This window comes from Trachurus trachurus (genome assembly GCF_905171665.1).
Source record: "Trachurus trachurus genome assembly, chromosome: 14".
Classification (NCBI taxonomy): domain Eukaryota; kingdom Metazoa; phylum Chordata; class Actinopteri; order Carangiformes; family Carangidae; genus Trachurus; species Trachurus trachurus.
The window spans coordinates 24,428,433-24,449,089 of NC_139903.1; the positions used below are offsets into that span (position 1 = coordinate 24,428,433).

General features: G+C 41.2%; 2 protein-coding genes across 2 annotated transcripts; both read right to left on the minus strand.

The window, feature by feature from the left end:
* Positions 1–1,319: 1,319 nt before the first annotated feature.
* LOC310996941 (UDP-glucuronosyltransferase 2C1-like) lies at positions 1,320–11,272 on the minus strand. Its single transcript, XM_083986484.1, has 4 exons — positions 11,238–11,272; positions 3,704–3,999; positions 2,860–3,573; positions 1,320–2,177 (listed from the first exon to the last, which is right to left on the minus strand). Exons 2-4 carry the CDS (start codon positions 3,992–3,994, stop codon positions 1,593–1,595), a joined length of 1,590 nt encoding a protein of 529 aa, XP_083842610.1. The 5' UTR covers positions 3,995–3,999; positions 11,238–11,272; the 3' UTR covers positions 1,320–1,592.
* A 1,324-nt stretch (positions 11,273–12,596) lies between these two features.
* Positions 12,597–14,653, minus strand: LOC310996942 (UDP-glucuronosyltransferase 2C1-like; the record flags this gene model as incomplete). The annotated part of the gene is made up of 3 exons (XM_083986485.1): positions 12,597–13,196; positions 13,536–14,249; positions 14,363–14,653. The coding sequence occupies 3 exons, from the start codon at positions 14,651–14,653 to the stop codon at positions 12,612–12,614; spliced, it is 1,590 nt and encodes a 529-aa protein (XP_083842611.1). The 3' UTR covers positions 12,597–12,611.
* Between the last annotated feature and the right edge of the window lie 6,004 nt (positions 14,654–20,657).

Here is a 20,657-nt window from a genome sequence, read left to right on the forward strand (position 1 = left end):
TCTTGTTAGAAACGCCACATTTTTAATTAGATGTGTGGATACTTGGTTCAAGTTGGTTGCATTAATCCTCAAAGTCGGCGCAAATGCCGGCTCGTTTGCGCGACCGTCTCGATATGTTTTTGTTTATATTTCGGTCATTTTACGCCGCCCTTGACGACCTGTCAATCAAAAGAACAGCTGTGAAACGCTTCGAATCCGCAGAATCGATAGGAGAGAGAGAGAAGCAGTGAGGAGGATGAAGGTGCTTCAGAGGCTGAAAGTTCTGACTCATTTGATGAGGAAGATATTGAAAAAAGAAGAGAGAGTTGAGACTTCAGCCTGCTTAGACAGCAGGGCCACAGCTCCAGCTCCAGACCTGCTGAGCTCTCAAACCATTTTTTTTTTACCTAAACAGCACCACAGTGACAACACATGGAGGGTACATTATATAGGTTAAATATTGTAAATGTTGTGTTTTTTGTCTGTTTAGTTGATATTTTGTTTGGAGAAAAAAAGCTAATTTCTCATTTAGGGCTACACACATCTCATGAAGTTTGAAATGTAATGTTAAGTCAATATTTAGCTTCTTTTATTTTACATTTGAGACATTTGGTGAAAATAGAATGACATAACATTTATGCTCAAAAAGCAATTTCACAAAATTTCATTTTAACGTGTTTTCCACACGTATCTATTAGCTTTTATTCATACAGTATATTCCATTGCTTTTGTGAAGCTAAGACTTTCGTATACCCATTTCAAGCATCACAACAGGTTATTCTCATGACTGTAGACTAATTTTTTTCATGTCTTCACCCAGGATTTACTTAATGACATTTTACTGATTGTTGTGCAAGTTGTGTATCTCGGGGTCAGAGGGGACATACAGATACACTGCTACGTTATCATTATAATCATTATTGATCATTGTTGGGGGGGGGGGGGGGGGGGGGGGGGGGCGCCTGGGAGTAATCTCGCCTAGGGCACCAAAATGTCTAGAGCCGGGCCTGTGCGCCTGGACACACTCCGTTGGCGCAGCGCAGGCGAGGCGCAGGGTAAGTGCGCCGCGCCGGTCTACGAAATTAGAGCCCCATCTCCGCACACTACCTATAAATGATTTTGTACATTAGCAGGAGGGCAGAGAGGACTTTTTCTAGACTTTATGGATTTGGGTGAACTGTTTCCATACTGTTTTGTTGTTGACTGCTGGCTGAAAAAACAATTGGCCCCGTTGGGGATCACAAACATTGACTTTGACCTTGACCTTGAATTGTCCACCGTTTCACAGAGAAAATACAGGTCACTTTCTGAAGACCACAAAACGGTCACACATATAATGCAAGTTTAATATTTTTGCACTGATAAAAAAAAGAGATTATACACATGGAATTATTTACTCATTCATATCGAAGACTCTGTAGAAAATCACTTCCACCACACTTGGTAGGCTGGTGAAATCCTGTGACCTTATGTCAAATTTAATCCTCTAATGGTCTACAGTATTGATAGCAGAAACACTGATTCAGCTGATTGAACAATTCATTATTGTCTATACAACAATTAGACTATAAAAAACACAATTGCTGCATGTTTCTAAATCAACTTGACCTGAGTCAGTGTTGTTTGGTTTTGTTTTTTCTTCTTCTGCTGCAGCATAGAAACCTGAAAACGGCCAAAGTAGAAAACAGCAGTACAGATGCTGCAGTCAGCAACAGCAGCACTACATCTAAACAGTAGTACGAGTACCAGGGCATCTTATAAGCCTCAGTACGAAGGTGTGGAGCCCCTTTGTGGCGCATCACATATTCCACCCAGAAGATGGCCTTATCCATGGGTGGTATTGGTTGATCTCTGTGCAGACGTGACAGTCTCTGCATGTTCTGTCTGTAGCTGTCTTGATGGAGGACTTCCTTCAGCCCTTGTTCAAAACTGTGGCCGTTGACATCACCTAACTGAATGATCTTTCCAGCTCCTCTCTCCTGCAAACGTAGAAGGTTGTCGTATTGGTCAAAGAACAAGGGTATGCCCAGCACAGGGACGCCATGGTAGATGGCCTCCTGGACTCCGTTGGTTCCTCCATGAGCAACAAAGACTTTGATCTGTGGGTGGCCCAGGAGGTCCTTCTGTGGCATCCAGTCCACTATCAGAGTGTTGTTGCCCAAAGTGGAGGGACGATCACCTATATGCCTCCAGATCACCTGATCAGGAAACAACAGAATCAGTATAGACAGATACTGTAAATCAGTACACAAGTAGACAGACAATACTGTTGCAGATTGAGTGATGAGTACTCTCCATGATATTCAAAGAGGCTCTACATGCTAAATGATATTTAGATGGCAACAATTTAGAGGCTACTATTTATTTTCAACTCATCCCACACGGAAAGAACCTATAGGTTTTAATATAGGTTTGAATATATGTGACATACATAAAATTGGCCGTTTTCATATATGCATATACGCTAATATATTATGCTGCATATATGCAACATATATGCACAGATACACTGCATATAGGTTTCATATATGCGCATATCCTCATGAGGATATATGGATATATGTATATGCGCATATATGAAACCTATATGCAGTTTATCTGTGCATATACACTATGCACCATATATATTAGCATATGCGGCCAATTTTATGTATGTCACATATATTCAAACCTATATTAAAACCTATAGGTTCTTTCCGTGTGGGATGATTCCCTGTGAAGTTCTTCTGTCCATCCAAATCCTTTCAAAAGCTGATCTGAATTTGATCTATTCAGTAATGGATTAATTGCTGCACAACAGTCTTTCTGGGTCAAGCAAACAACATTTTAAGTTTCTGAAAATTTCTAGCTTTAAACATTCAAACACCGAGGCTTTCTTACCTTCTGAGGCATCCTGGCAAAGACACTGGCAATTTCATCTGTAATATCTTTGGTCAAAGCATTAACCGTAGATCCCAGAGTCATGATGATCACTCCATGCTCCCCAGCACCCTGGACAAACTCCTCCAGGTCTGCTGGCAGAGGTTGGGCTGGTTTGCACTGGAACCCTCCTATATAGACAACATTTGGCATTGTGGGCCGAGGGAAGTCAAACACAAAATCGGACCTGAACAGCCAAATGTCTGCTTCTTGAAGAAGAGAGATGATTTCACAACCGCCCTCAATATATTTAGCACAGATGGCATCGTAGCTTGGCCCCAGCAAGAATTTCTGCTGAAACAGTATGATGCTGTAGAAAAACATGTTTTTGACCCTCTGCATGAAATTCATTTTATCAGTTAGGCCTGATCCTGGCACTGGGATGTAAGAGAGTGGTGAGGGGGCAATTGCAAAGTGGCCTTCTCCACTGGTGATCCAACGAACATTGAGAACCAAGGGCAGTTTGAGATATTTGGCAAGTAAAATCCCTGGTCCTAATGCTGGGTCAGTGAGAACAAGGTCATATTTCGAATGTTTTAATCTTTTGACCATGTTCTCATTGTCAAACATTTGAGCAAGTGCTTCACACCAAAATAAATGTCCCTCAGCAAGCATAGAAAGGAAATCCTTGGTGAGTTTGAGGAATGTAAATGCTGAGGCCCCTTCTCTCTGCGCCTGAAAAATTATTTGAAAAAAAAAAAAAGTGTTGGGAAAAAGTCAAGAAAAAAGATCATCTTGATATTCCTAAAAATTCAGCAATTAAATGCCCCATGAGGGGCCAAATACATCATCCTTAATGACCTACCCTCAAATGCTCCTTGAGGTATGAACCAAAGAATTCCTCATAGCCTACAGTGATTTCAACTGTGATGGGTGTGTAGAGAGGAGACTTCTCTGGGATGTACCAGCTGTTGGAACCTCTGATCACAGTGATGTTGTGTCCTCTGACATGAAGCTCCTCCAGCAGGATCTTCATGTTGATCCAGTGGCTGCCGTCCACAGGGAAAACCAGAATGTTTCCTCCATCGCACGGTGCAAAGGAAATCAGACATATACTGAGGAATACAAATACTCCACACACACGATGCAGTGACATGGCTCCTGAAATAGTGAAAGAGTGAAATAATGTTCCTTTTAAATAATGAGCTTCAGCCAGTATAAAGAAAGTACAACATTAACATTATCATTGTTATAAATCAAATTTTACACACTGCAAATATTCTGTGATATACTAACCACAAGATGCTTCTCATCCATAAAGACCAGCAACAAGTTATACTTAGGGGTGTTTTCACACATACAGTACCTTAAATGAAAAATAGATTTGAAATGAAAAAAAGAAGTTCAAGTGAAAATGGCTAAATGTAGCTGGTTGTATGTAATATGTTAAAATTTGCAATAATTTGCAATAATGTTAAAATAAAAAAATATGTTAAAATTTGGAGGCAGTTTGGTGTGTTTTGTGGTGCTTCCAACTTTGTTTCAGTTATTCCTACAGCTTTATTTAAAGTAGCTACATTGGTTATGATAGGCTATATCATGTATGAAGTGTAAATGTTACAGTGAATGGGAATCTGCTCCACATTGATTGAGAGAAAGGGCAGCTGAGCCACATGTGGGGGAGAAGGCTGTTCTCAAAGCTCTTTTGTTGATTTGTACAGAATGCCATCACCATCTGACATTAAAAGTACAACCAGTGGCTACTCTAGTCCTGTTTTCATCAATGCAGTCCTGGAATCACAACACAGATTATGAGAGTCAACGGATGTGCATCAACCATACAGTATCACAGCAGACAGAGCCAGTGGTGGACAGTAACGGAGTAAATTTACTTGAGTACTGTACTTAAGTACATATCCAGAGGATTTGTACTTTACTTGAGTATTAGATCCGCTGAGTCTCAGTCACAAAGTCATGTCCCCTCAGTGAGGGGGAGATAGAAAATGCCTTGCCTGGGGGGACCTGGGGGGTGTAAAACGTGAAAATGACAATTGCTGTCCTCTTATAATTCCATTCATTTTATTTGTTTTTATAAGTGTTTCTGCAGGCTTTATATAACATTGTGGTTCTAAAAGCAAGCACATCAGTGCAGGTGGTTTCAAAGAGTTAAATCTCAGAAACAAGAGTTAAACGGTCCTTAAATTCATTTAGAAAAAAATTATAGTAATTCATTGATGTGAAAAATAAGAAAAGTAACTTTAAAAGCAAGTACTTTTTGGACTTCCGGTGTAGCGACTAATGGAGTAGGACGTGCCTCTCTGAGCTCCTGCAGCAACTTTCGCAAATTCTATCTTAGGCACACTTTTGTATCTTTTTCCCGTCTTTTTTCGGTGTGTGTTTCCCCCACCACCATAATCTCAACTCAACGCCGACTTCTTTTCGATCAAAATGCCTCCAAAAGCCAAACCAGCTACACAACCACCGCGGCCTACCCCGCCCGCTGCAACCCCGCCTCGAAGTGGCTCCCCCTCCTGCTCAAACGCAGCCGCGGGCGGCGGCGGCACCCCCCCTCGCCCCGACTTTAAGGCCGAGCTGCTCTCGTCACTCCGCGTTGAGATGGCGGCTATTTTCAAAACCGAGCTTCAAGCGGCCTTGACCGAGAATTTGTCAAACATCAAGACTGAGCTACGGGCAGTGAAGTCGGAGTTATCTGACAGTATTACAAACATCCAGTCTGAGGTGTGCGCTCTGAAGGGCACCGTTGGAGAAATGGAAACATCGCTTTCCTCCTGCACTGACGACATCACTACCTTACAAGCTAAAGTGGAGCATCTGTCAACAGAGCTGACAAGATTGGACAATAAATGCGAGGATTTGGAGGCGAGATCTCGGCGCAATAATATACGGTTGGTGGGAATACCTGAGGATTTTTCCACCTCTTCTACTGCTATGGCTATTTCCTCTCTGCTCAAGGAGGCACTGAAGCTCGAGAAGGAGCCTCTCGTTGACCGCGCTCATCGCACTCTCCAGCCGAAGCCGAAACCTGGTGAGCGCCCCCGCCCCATAGTTGCTCGTCTACACTATCATGTGGACTGTGTAGACATACTGCGCCGAGCCAGGGCTCAGCAACGGATCAAGATTGGAGACATGAGCTTCTCTATCTTCCCCGACCACACTCCGAGGACGGCTCGTGCCCGAGCCGCCTTTAATGATGTCCGGCGCCAGCTCCGTGATATACCGGGGATACGTTTTGGGCTGCTCTACCCGGCGCGCCTCCGGGTTACACACAACGGCGCAGAGAAGGAGTTTAAATCACCAGAAGAAGCCAGTGCATTCATCAGGTCGCTGGACGCGTAAGGGAAAAAAGATAACGTAGGCCTACACAACACTGATGTAGTGACTCTTCACAATTAATATTGACAGTAACTATTTTTTCAATTCATATGGACGTGTTTCACGTCTTCACGGGCTGTGTCCCGTTTTCTTTTTTTCCCCCTTTCTTTTCTCACTCATCAGTGGTTTTCAGTTTAACTTGGACTTGAATAGTGCCTTGTTTACCAAATGTTGCTAGGTTTGCAGGAGCTCAAACCGAAGCCTGACTGTTACTATTAGTCTTAAAGCCGTAAGCATTTGTTTTAGGGATCCAACTCCTTGTGGAGTTAGCACTGGGTTCTCCATCGTTTGGGGATGGGGTCATGGTAAGTGCTACGGGGTGGGTGGGGGGGTGGGGGCTGTGTTCTACAAGTGTTTTTGTGTCTTTTTTTTTCTTTTTTTCTTTTTCCTTCCTCTCTTTATTCCTCTTTTGTTACCTTTGGGGGTCCACATTCAGTTTATTTCTATGTCTAAGAACTTAAAAAATGGCCTCAAATCCTAGTACTTCTGCTATCCCACATATTGGGTCTTCTGTGAGATTTTTGAGCTGGAATATTAAAGGCATGGGGAGTCCAATTAAGAGATCTAGGATACTTGCACATTTGAAGCGTCTTAAAGCTGATCTAGTGTTTCTACAGGAAACCCACATGCGCACCAAAGACCAGGTCAGACTTAAATGTCCTTGGGTTTCTGAGGTATTTCACTCAAATTTCAATTCTAAAGCCAGGGGGGTTGCTATTTTAATTGGTAAGTCAATTCAGTTCTCAGCTTCTAAGGTTATATCAGACAAAAATGGCAGGTACTTAATTGTTTCAGGTACATTATTCCATGTTCCCATTTTATTAGTTAACATATATGCCCCCAATTTTGATGACCCGCATTTTATGAATAAGCTTTTTGAATGTCTTCCCTCATTGAATAACAATCTCCTTATAATTGGTGGGGACATGAATTGTGTAATCAATCCCAATTTAGATCGCTCTAACCCGCGAACTCTGACCCCATCATTAATGTCGAGGTCTCTTTCTGATTTCATGTCCAAAAATGGTTGCATTGATCCTTGGAGATTTTACAACCCTAACACCAAGGAATATTCCTTCTTTTCAAAGATGCATCAGTCTTTCTCTCGGATTGATTATTATTTTATTGATTCTAAACTAATTCCCAATGTACTTACTGTTAATTACCACCCTATTGTTATTTCTGACCATGCCCCTCTTTCTTTAGACATTCAGTTTTCATCACAACCCCGGTACCCAACACCTTGGAGGTTCAATACATTACTTCTTTCAGATGATAAGTTTAATAAATTCATTGCAGCTAAAATTGATGATTTTATCGCTATAAATAAAAATGACACGGACCCAGTCTCATGCTCACTGCTCTGGGAATCGTTAAAAGCATACCTACGGGGACAAATAATCTCGTACTCTGCCCATTTGAACAAGTCCCGTAAAGCCAAATTGCAAGAACTCTCTATTAATATCACTAAATTAGACCAACAACTTGCTACCTGCCCCTCTCCCAGTTTACTTAAACAACGTGTTGAGCTGCAGACTGAATTTGATTTTATCACCACTAATGATGCAGAGCGACTTCTCTTACGATCACGTGCCACATATTATGAACATGGTGATAAGGCAAGCCGGCTTCTAGCTCATCAGCTACGTCGCCAGGCAGCCTCACGTATGATTCCCCAGGTAAAAGATTCTTCAGGCATATTGCATAGAGATCCCACCACCATTAATTCTGTTTTTCACTCATTCTATTCCTCTTTATATAAGTCTGAATCTCCACCCGACACTACTGAAATGAACTCATTCCTAGATAACCTCAATTTCCCTGTGATAAACCCAGATTCTGCTAAAGAACTTGACTCGCCGTTAACGGTAGAAGAAATTATTCTTGCTATGAGAAACATGCAAAATAACAAAGCTCCTGGCCCGGACGGATTCCCAGTTGAGTTTTTTAAAAAATTTCAGGATAAACTGTCCCCATTACTGCATGCTGTATATAAGGAATCGCTACAACATGGTACTCTCCCTCCTACTTTAAGACAAGCCTCCATAAGTCTCCTCTTAAAAAAAGATAAGGATCCGGTTCTCTGCAGCTCCTACAGACCTCTCTCTTTAATAAATGTGGATGCTAAAATCCTTGCGAAAGCTTTGGCCTATCGCCTAGAAAATATTGTACCAACTATTGTTTCACCTGAGCAGACTGGATTTGTTAAGGGGCGGCAGCTGTTCTTTAATGTCCGTACTCTCCTAAATATTATCTACTCTAAAACTAACACAGTAACACCTGAAGTAGTGATCTCGGTTGACGCTGAAAAAGCATTCGACAGGGTTGAATGGGACTATTTATTCACTGTACTAAAGAAATTTGGGCTGGGAAATGTGTTCATTTCGTGGATACGTCTCCTCTATACATCTCCACAAGCTAGCATCTCCACCAATAACATTCAATCCGGTTTTTTCACTCTAGCCCGTGGCACCAGGCAGGGGTGTCCTCTATCTCCCCTACTGTTTGCACTAGCTATAGAGCCCTTGTCAATCTTTCTGAGGTCCTCTTCTATTTTTACTGGAATTTCACGATTGGGCACAGAATTTAAGTTGTCTCTTTATGCTGATGATTTATTGCTGTATGTTTCGGATCCTGTTCTTTCCATCCCAACAATTTTATCTACTTTTCAGAGATTTGGATCATTTTCAGGCTACAAAGTAAATATCTCTAAAACTGAATGCTACCCTGTCAATGCTTCAGCATCACAGCTCAAACAGTCTGATATTCCTTTTAAATTTAGCTTGTCTGGCTTTAAGTATCTAGGGATCAATGTAACCAGAACGCTAAACTCTCTTTTTTCTGCTAATTTCCTGCCTTTAATGTCTAAAATTAAATCTGACCTCCAAAGATGGGGAAGCTTACCTCTCTCATTAATCGGAAGAATTAATGCAGTCAAAATGAACATTTTGCCCAAATTTCTATTTTTGTTTCACTGTCTCCCACTTTTCCTCCCAAAGCAGTTCTTTAAAACAATTGATCAAACTATTTCTCACTTCCTATGGTGTGGAAAGGCACCCAGGATCCGCAAATCCACACTTCAGAGATGTAAATTCAATGGTGGATTGTCACTTCCAAATTTTCAATTGTATTATTGGGCAGCACATATCCACAAGATTTCATTTTGGTTCAAATCAGTGGATCTGCCATGGTGTGATCTAGAGGCGCAGTCATGTGTTTCATCCTCCCTAACTGCTTTACTTACCTCTTCTATTCCATCCAACCCCTCTGGCTTTACAAATAACCAAGTGGTTCGCTCCACACTTAAAATTTGGTATCAATTCAGAAGGCACTTCAAATTTAAGTCAGCATCTACCTTGGCTCCTTTATTGAGAAATCATTTATTTAAACCTGCATTTACAGATTCATCCTTTTTTGCATGGCATAATAAGGGCCTGAAATGTTTTAAAGATCTTTACAAGGATGGTATTTTTCGCAGCTTTTCAGATCTCTCAGGAGAATTTAATCTCCCACCCTCTCATCTCTTTCGTTACTTTCAAGTTAGACACTGTGCTAATGCTTTATTTCCAGTTTTTCCCTCTTTACCACCAAGTCTACAGTGGGAGGAGCTTCTAACCCACGATCCACTTCAGAAGTCACTCATCTCTAAAGTTTATAATGAAATTCTGTCTTTTGATTGCTCACCAGTTACCAAAGTCAAGACTAATTGGGAACAAGAACTGGGTCTACATCTGGGAGATGACTGGTGGGACACTGCTCTTAAGAAAATTTACACTAGCTCAGCCTGCGCTCGTCTCACACTTATACAGTTTAAAGTATTGTTTAGAGTCCATTATTCCAAAACTCGACTGTCACAAATCTATCCCAGTACCACCGACAATTGCGACAAATGCCATGCTTCATCTTGCAACTTAACTCATATGTTTTACTCTTGTTCGTCACTTTCTCGTTTCTGGCAGAATTATTTTGATACCATGTCAAAAATATTTTCAATGACCATAAAAGTCTCTCCCCATGTCGCCATATTCGGGCTCCCAGAAGACCACAACCGGTTTACCTCTAACCAATTAGATATTTTAGCCTTTACTTCCTTACTGGCAAGACGCCAGCTTCTTCTTCACTGGAAGTCAACTAAAGCTCCATCTAGCACTCAGTGGCTCAATGACACCATGTCTTTTCTAAAGCTGGAGAAGATCAGATATTCAGTGAAAGGTAACTCTGATAAATTTTATAACAAGTGGCTTCCCTTTTTAACATTCTTTCGCTCTCTTCAGGCTATGCCTCCTGATTGATGGACCCCAACCTCCTTTCTTTCTCTTTCTTCTTATCTTTATCATTATTATTATTTATTTGTTTATTTTATTTTATATATTTTATTTATTTATTTATTTTTTCTCTCCTGTATTTTGGCTTCCCTTGTATTTTTGTTTACACCCTGTAGCTTAAACACTTATTCACTCATCACATACAAGAATCCTCAGTTATTTATTTATTATTATTATTATTTTTATTTTTTTATTTGTACATTGTTTGTTTGTCGCCCGGTCATGTTCCTGTTGGGCCACAAATACAGAATAAGAAAACCTCCTAGGAGGCAGAATGTATGTCTTGCTCTTCATTCTTCATGATGCACAGTATTTCTACTGTATCAATATGTTTACATTTTCAATTGTGATGCAGATGTGTTGTGATACTCAATGTAATTATAACATTGGTTTCTGTTTGAATTGTGCCTTACCTCCTAATAAAAATATTAACCAAAAAAAAAAAAAAGCAAGTACTTTTTTACTCTTACTTGAGTAACATGTCGACTGAGCTACTTTTACTTGTAACAGAGTAAATTTTGACCAGTAGTATTTGTAGTCTTACTCAAGTACTGGGGTTGAGTACTCTGTCCATCTCTAGACAGAGCACACCCGTTATACAAAACTCTGTTTTGGAAAAAAAAACAGAAAACTGCAGCCTTAATGTTAGTTTAACTGAGAGAGACAAAAGAGAAAACTTACTTCATCTATCTGACTGTGATGTGTGCTGTTGACTGGCTGGTTTGTTTACTTAAACTCCCTGTTCTGATATCCCTCCTGCCAGGCTGAATGTAGGCTGCAGGTCACAACATCTGACCCCTCCCACAAAATTGTGGCCAATTTTCTGACAGTTAAAGTTATTTTTACGGGAAGGTCATATACGGAGGATCTAGAAGCGTCACAGTCTGGTTAAAAATCCATCACAAAATCCATCACTCTCTTGATGGAACAGCTGGAGCAGCAAGTGAATGTTTAGTCTGGAAATTTAGTTAGTGGACACCAAATTTTTACAACATATCTCCACATGTGGTGGAGTAGATGTCCATATGGAAGTCCAGTCTATGAAGTGCTTTGCTCACATCAGAAAACCTGCTACCTATAAATGATTTTGTACATTCGCAGGAGGGCAGAGAGGACTTTTTCTAGACTTTATGGATTTGGGTGATTTTGTTGATTGTTGTTCTGTGTAATTTTAACTGTTGCGATATTGTTTTGTTGTTGACTTCTGGCTGAAAAGACTATGTTCCCCGTTGGGGATCATAAAGATGTATTGACCTTGATCTTGACATTGACCTTGAATGTCCACCGTTCCACAGAGAAAATACAATTCACTTTCTGACTTCATTCCTCACTTCCTTTGTGATGCATTATATGACACTACAAACACTCAAACACCAAAACCACAAGATGGTTACACACAAAATGCAAGTTTATTATTTTGCACTGATAAAAAAGGACATTATACATATGTGAGATATGGAATTATTCACTAATTCATGTTCTTCCTTTACATTGATGTAATTGTTCAAAGTCTCTGTAGAAAATCACTTACACCACACCACCACACTTGGTAGGCTGGTGATATCCTGTGACCTTTTTATGTTAAATTTAATCCCCTAATGGTCTATTGATTGAGGAAACACTGATTCATACAGCATTCCAAGATCTCACATTGAGCAAAAGCTAAAATGGGTACAGTGTTTCCACTAGGATTTTTTAAAGGAGTGGCGGCACGCTAATTTTAAAAACACACTGGCAACAGCGACCACTGATCTGTACTGAGACTGTTGTTATTCTGTCACCTGAGTTAAATGATGCTGCGGAAAAAACGCTGTGGTCCGTCATCAAGGTGCGAGTAGATACTGAGCAAGATAGTTATCTGTAGTTTACCTTAGTACTTGCGAGTACCCAATCCAGTGCAGTACTCTGCTGTGAAGGTATAGAGACATGCGGCAATGGTGCATTTGCGACATAAAAAAAAAATTACTTGACTTCAGCTGATTGAACGATTCATTGTCTAACTTTGACTATATAGAAAACACATTGTTGCATGTTTCTAAATCAACTTGACCTGAGTCAGTGTTGTTTGGTTTTGGTCTTTCTTCTTCTGCTGCAGCATAGAAACCTGAAAACGGCCAAAGTAGAAAACAGCAATACAGATGCTGCAGTCAGCAACAGCAGCACTACATCTAAACAGTAGTACGAGTACCAGGGCATCTTATAAGCCTCAGTACGAAGGTGTGGAGCCCCTTTGTGGCGCATCACATATTCCACCCAGAAGATGGCCTTTTCCATGGGCGGTATTGGTTGATCTCTGTGCAGACGTGACAGTCTCTGCATGTTCTGTCTGTAGCTGTCTTGATGGAGGACTTCCTTCAGCCCTTGTTCAAAACTGTGGCCGTTGACATCACCTAACTGAATGATCTTTCCAGCTCCTCTCTCCTGCAAACGTAGAAGGTTGTCGTATTGGTCAAAGAACAAGGGTATGCCCAGCACAGGGACGCCATGGTAGATGGCCTCCTGGACTCCGTTGGTTCCTCCATGAGCAACAAAGACTTTGATCTGTGGGTGGCCCAGGAGGTCCTTCTGTGGCATCCAGTCCACTATCAGAGTGTTGTTGCCCAAAGTGGAGGGACGATCACCTATATGCCTCCAGATCACCTGATCAGGAAACAACAGAATCAGACAGATACTGTAAATCGGTACACAAGTAGACAGACAATACTGTTGCAGATTGAGTGATGAGTACTCTCCATTATATTAAAGAGGCTCTACGTGCTAAATGATATTTAGATGGCAACAATTTAGTGGCTACTATTTATTTTCAACTCATGATTCCCTGTGAAGTTCTTCTGTCCATCCAAAACTTTTCTAAAGCTGATCTGAATTTGATCTATTCAGTAATGGATTAATTGCTGCACAACAGTCTTTCTGGGTCAAACAAATGACATATTGAGTTGAAGATGTCTAGCTTTAAACATTTCACTGAGGTTTTGTTACCTTCTGAGGCATCCTGGCAAAGACACTGGCAATTTCATCTGTAATATCTTTGGTCAAAGCATTAACCGTAGTTCCCAGAGTCATGATGATCACTCCATGCTCCCCAGCACTCTGGACAAACTCCTCCAGGTCTGCTGGCAGAGGTTGGGCTGGTTTGCACTGGAACCCTCCTATATAGACAACATTTGGCATTGTGGGCCGAGGGAAGTCAAACACAAAATCGGACCTGAACAGCCAAATGTCTGCTTCTTGAAGAAGAGAGATGATTTCACAACCGCCCTCGATATATTTAGCACAGATGGCATCGTAGCTCGGCCCCAGCAAGAATTTCTGCTGAAACAGTATGATGCTGTAGAAAAACATGTTTTTGACCCGCTGCATGAAATTCATTTTATCAGTTAGGCCTGATCCTGGCACTGGGATGTAAGAGAGTGGTGAGGGGGCAATTGCAAAGTGGCCTTCTCCACTGGTGATCCAACGAACATTGAGAACCAAGGGCAGTTTGAGATATTTGGCAAGTAAAATCCCTGGTCCTAATGCTGGGTCAGTGAGAACAAGGTCATATTTCGAATCCTTTAATCTTTTGACCATGTTCTCATTGTCAAACATTTGAGCGAGGGCTTCACACCAAAATAAATGGCCCTCAGCAAGCATAGAAAGGAAATCCTTGGTTAGTTTGAGGAATGTAAATGCTGAGGCCCCTTCTCTCTGTGCCTGAAAAATTATTTGGAAAAAAAAAAAGTGTTGGAAAAAGTGTAGATCATCTTGATATTCCTAAAAATTCAGCAATTAAATGCCCCATGAGGGGCCAGATATATAATCCTTACCCTCAAATGCTCCTTGAGGTATGAACCAAAGAATTCCTCATAACTTACAGTCATTTCAACTGTGATGGGTGTGTAGAGAGGAGACTTCTCTGGGATGTACCAGCTGTTGGAGGCCCTGATCACAGTGATGTTGTGTCCTCTGACATGAAGCTCCTCCAGCAGGATCTTCATGTTGATCCAGTGGCTGCCGTCCAAGGGGAAAACCAGAATGTTTCCTCCATCGCACGGTGCAAAGGAAATCAGATATATACTGAGGAATACAAATACTCCACACACACGGTGCAGTGACATGGCTCCTGAAATGAATGGAGAGTGAAATCATGTTTTTGTTTTTTTAATAATGAGCTTCAGCCAGTATAAAAAAAGTACAAAATTAGAACTATGGTCTACGATATGAAAGACGATGAGAAAAATTTGAAAACCCCCTCCACCCCCCTCCGAGCTTGTATGGCGCTCCCCTCGGAGCCTCCTCATGACATGCCCCCCCATCAGCAGAGCAGAGCGGAGCAGAGCGACAAGCCTGCCAGCAGAAACCAAACACGGTGCCAGCTTTGAATGCGGAGTTAAATGTCGGATTCACAGTCACAACTTCCACAATAAAACCAAAGATTACCTGTTCAACATAAACTCCGCTGTATCAGCACCACAGCTGCAGCCTGAGTGGGGTCGTTCTGCACACAGCACACCGCGGCTCCGCTGAGCTCCACCCCGAGTCTTCCTGCTTCTCCCCCCAACACACAGCGCCCTTTGCTGGGCGGCCCGGCACGACCAGCCTCCCCCCAGCTCTGGAGCTTTCCTCGGCGTGGCACCGGTACCCGTAATAACGGCAGCAACACATTCTGCGCTTCTGTACTGTGCTTCTCTGAATCCTAGTGGGGCTTTCAGCGGCAGACCGGCCAGGGGGGGGGGGGGGGTCAAGCTGGTGCTGAATTCATGTGTTCAGTGTGTGTGTGGCTGAGCAGCTCAGAGCGGTTACAAACCACTCGTAGTTTCTAAGCGGAAGGGTGTGGGGATGAGGCTGTACGTCTCCGGAGAATGAGGAGCCGGGGAGTCGAGGGGATTGGATGGAGGGTACGAGAGAGAAATTGACCAATAGGAGCCATCCAGGCCGCATGGCTCCTATTGGTCAATTTCTCTGCAGGCCTGCAGCCGCTAGAGAGAATGGATTTTTTTTGTTCCTTTTTCTTTTCACATTGTGTAGGTCGTACTATAGGGCCATGACCACCGTCTAAATGGCGTTAATAATAATGATCAGTCTTTCTTTACACACTGCAAAGATTCTGTGATACTAACCACAAGATGCTTTTGAAATGATCTCAACATGAAGACCAGCAACAAGTTATACTTAGGTGTGTGTGTGTGTGTGTGTGTGTGTGTGTGTGTGTGTGTGTGTGTGTGTGTGTGTGTGTGTGTGTGTGTGTGTGTGTGTGTGTGTGCGTGTGCGTGTGTGTGTGTATTTGCAGCCAAGTGATTGGCTTGCAGAGAAAATTAGATGAGAGCTGAAGCAGAACGCATAGTTTTTCTACTAACTGATGTAATTAATCTTTTTTGTTTTATTTAATGTTTTTAAACAGAATTACATCCCGTCATTTCATATCAGACTTCCTACGGCTCATTAGTGACTTTTTTGGCACCCAGAAGGAAAGCCACTACATATTGTATTGTATCATAGATTAACTGCTCTTAAAATGTTTTAAATCTAAAGTCTGACTCTTTAAAGTCACTCATTTCTACAGGAAAGGAAAAAAAGTTCCAGTGCAAAAGTTTTTTGTTTTTTTTTACTCAACATACACTTTATACGGTGAGTTGCAAGAGATAATTGCTTATAGCCTATCATGTTTTTGCACCTGTGAAGCTCTTTCTAACTCTCTTTTGGAAAATAGCACAAAACTGCGAGGGCCCATTTTTGGGCCCAATGTTTAACACCACACCACGTCAAAGTAAAAATAGGTATTACAATAATTTTTTTTTGTTGCTTAGGGTTAGGTGTCTTCTAATGAATGATGTGTAGTTTCAATAATATTTTTTATAATTTAACCCTTTCATGACCTGTTTTAGTGAGGGACTGCTAATATCTGTTATAAAAAATGTTGAAAAACTGCAATAAATCAAAAATATTAAAAAATAATTTTATTTCCTCCAACTATGAGAACAGTCATATGCCTGCCTTTGAACAGGGCCAACATTGATTTGTTTGCTTATAGTTTGCTGGAGAAAACATGACATCATAATACACATATGGCTAGAGGAGAGTTAAAAGACCATCATACCGTCATAGCAGCGTGACCCGGGGACAAGAGCCGCCTGGGCGAGTTTTGACCAAAATCACTACGTGTCTGTTTGCAAAGCCGTAACCATGGTAATATGAAGAGATATTTCAAAAATCACCCAGAAACCAATATTTTGACTTCCCCTGATGTGAATTAAACCAGGAAAATATAAACAATATTTTCCTGGACAAAATAACCCCCAGGTGAAAACGTGTGGTTTTTGCGTTTTTCAATGTAAGTCTATGGGTCCATTTTTGGACCTTGCAGGAGAACAGGTCCCACAGGGCGCATTTTAAGGCGTAGAGCCTCGGGTACCCCGGAAGAGTGACCTCTCTGCATCCTACGAAGGTTCTAGCATGATCACAGCCAAAATGACAAGCAAATGAAACTTTGCCAAGTCCAAAAATGGGCCCAACAGGACCAGAGGGTTAACGTTAGTTTAACTGAGAGAATACTTACTTCATCTATCTGACTGTGATATGTATGCCCGGAAATTCATGATGTATTTCTCAAACTTCCACATATTTCTGTTGAAAATAATTCACCTTAAATTTCTCCATCTGTACCGGTCCTCACACCTTTAACTAACATGTGGGCTATGAATAGCAAAGAAGTGCTTCTATATACACACAGGTGGTCTGACTGAATTCAATGTCAATACATGACCTCTGCACCTGTTGGACTGTTTCATTCATGTGGACAAGAATGTACATGAAATCTAACATCTGTGATGAAAGCAAATACTTACTTTTTTAAAGGTAGCAAACAAATATCTCCTCAATGCGCGTTAGCCGTCAATTCTCTGTGCAAGTGCTGAAAAAAAATCTTTCGGTAGGTTACACAGTCCCAGATTTGTAAAACAGATACAAACAAAATGGCTCACGCTCAGTCACACCACACGATTCTAGCCAATCAGCATAAGGTAGCGTTCTTGCTTGTTCACAGGAAAAGGGAAAGAAGAGACGGAAAGGTAAAATGGGGAAGAGTGGGCGTGGTGGCAAGTGACGCTACATCTGCTACATGCTAGTGGATACGGCCAATTTAAGGATTAGCTACCTGGAGAAAAAGAAGTAGTCCATGCTTCTGCCAATGTCAGACCATAAATGGGATAACCAAGGATGGCAGACGAGACACCGTTGCAGAGACCTGTGGTGAAGTCAAACGAATAATGACATGTCCGCTAGCAATGTCGTGATTGTGAATATACCCCACATCACGGTCACATTGTTACAAAGAAGTGATGGCCAAGATACAGGAAAAGAGGAGGTCAGAAAAACAAACACTGAGGTGTTATGATCAGACAAGGAAAAAGAGCTGTGTTGATAGTAGGGATTTCCAGTGGTGGGCACAGCACAGTTGGACTGGCAAGGAAATTCGAACTTACCCCCTGTGACCGTCCTGCACCCTGATTGACAGGCACACAGAGAAAATCTATCAGAGACTGACTCGGTTGTTTAAAGCTTTTATTATTGACTAGATTACTTTCTCCATATTGGTACATTTACTGTCACTTCAGTTTATAAAGACCAGAATATTTGTCTGAATATTGTGCTTCAGAGAACCTGCTTCATGATAATGCTTTCATTACCAGAGAAAGAGATCAGGTTACATTCTTCTATGTCTAAAGTGTCTTAGCCACCTGCATCATGTGACACCGCAGACACTCACAAACACTACAAACACAGATCACCAGACACAGCATGTGAGGCTTTAATAGTTCACACATGTGAGACATGGTCATGGAATAACTCATTCCCTCACATCCTTCCATTACAATCACGTCACATTTTTTCAAGTATCCAATGAAAATCAATTTCACCACAACCGACTAAAAAAAAAGGATTTCCTCACATATGATTTTTAGAGAAATTGGCTTTCAAGTAGCTGACTTGAAAGGATGGAGGAGGATAAAACCCCATGACAGTTTCTTCCATGACAATTTCATCATCTAATGGTTTATTGATGGAGGAAAGACTGTTTCACACAATATATATAAAAACAAAAAAATAGAACAAGAGCTAAAATGGGTAAATATGTTGAGTAAGATGCCAAAAACAAAAAAATTAATTTTCTACACCCCTCATGGTATATATTGCTTTAATTAAACTGATTAAAGGATTCATTGGTGTGTTCAGGGAAAGGTTGTTAAAGCACTGAAATATGAAACTTGACAACACTGGTGTTTAACTTATCCCCCATGGCATTCAGCAGACAGTGCAGGAAACTGCTCCCACTTGCTTTTCATATTTTGTGTTCCTTATTTTTCCAGGTGCTTCCTACAGTTTTGTACTTGATTCTCTTCCCAACTATACAGAGGAAGGCAAACATAGCAGTAGACTAGATCACTATCTGTTACATGGTAGGTTTGGCAAACTTCGTTCATCAGCTGTCCAATAATTCACATGAAATAGCCATTTCAAAATGATTAAAAGGGAAAAGTAAATAATCAAAATAACATTAAAATGCAAATCCACTCAGCCATGCATGTACAAGTATGCCATGTCATATATCTTATGCAACAGCTTAGGTCTGAATAAATAGAAGCTGCCATTACACTATCAGAAGGATTATTTTTGTTACAGTCTGTACAAGTCGTTTTCATTTGTCAGCAGGGCTCTGGACAGGATAATGACCATGTGGAAACCCAGGGATGTGTGACTCATGCACTAGCGAGGGGGTCTCCACAGCCCTTACTGTACCAAAGTGTGACAATAGCACAGTGCTGGAAAATAACAAACTAAGGAACTAAATCATTGTGTAACATCTTTCACCTGTGCTGTCCCTGTGAAAGGTAAAGATAGATTTAGGTGACAGCGTAATGAAGTTGAAATGACTGGCAAATATTTAAGTCCACAAAAACAAACATTAAACAAAATTAATTTGGATTTAGTTGTGGTTGGTTATCACATTTACAAAAAGTCTGATGTTTTCATAGTAGCTGTTTCAGAGGTTTTCATATACAGTAGTTATGTATGTGATAAAGCATAGAATTTTTATACTTTGCATATGCTTTATGCTGTAATCTTCTACTCCAAGTACTAAAGGACTAAAATTAAAAAAGGACTAAAGCTAACAAATACACACACACACACACACACACACACACAAACAAACAAACACATACAGTATATACAAATATACACCAAAACCTTGAGAGCACAGAGGTGCACAGAAGCCCCTCAGGGAGGAAATTCAGCAAATGGAAAAGATGCTAAGCTCAAACATATGTCAACTTGTGAGATGCACTAAGCAAACAATGTACATTTGTCCATTTCAATGGCTAAAGGCAAATACCAACTCATGAGGTATTCAAGATGTATAGCTAGATGTACTGTAGGCTATGTGTTGAGTATATTCCCTCAAGGGCAGTAGCTGCTGTCACAGATGTATGTTAACAGGAAAAGAGTCAAAGTCAATAGAGTCAAGAGAAGGACAACGGACTTTGGATTGACTGGCCAAATTACAGTTTTTGGATGATCCACTGGAAAGTCGTGTAAAACTGCGGTCCAGTAAAGTGTTAAATACGGACGCATTGACACCTGCAGGCCATTACACGTCCCTCTGTCAACTCTTTCCTCTAGCAGGTATACACTTGCCAAATGACTCTCTCCAATTACGGCATTCTGTATGTGTGTGGGTGTGTGCACGGCGCACATGCGTGTATAATTCTACTTTGTGAGGACCACAACTAGATAAGAAGAAGGTTTAGGTTAGGATTGGAGTTAGACATTTAGTTGTGATAGTTATGAGGAAACGATTTAGGGAGTCCTCACAAACACAGAATACAATGTGTGTGTGTGTGTGTGTGTGTGTGTGTGTGTGTGTGTGTGTGTGTGTGTGTGTGTGTGTGTGTGTGTGTGTGTGTGTGTGTGTGTGTGTGTGTGTGTGTGTGTGTGTGTGTGTGTGTGTGTGTGTGTGTGTGTGTGTGTGTTTGGAACAGAGCTTTTCCAGTTTCCTTAGGGTGGAGACGACGACGATGATGATCATGATGGTGATGATCTCACAGTGTTATAGCAGGATCCTGC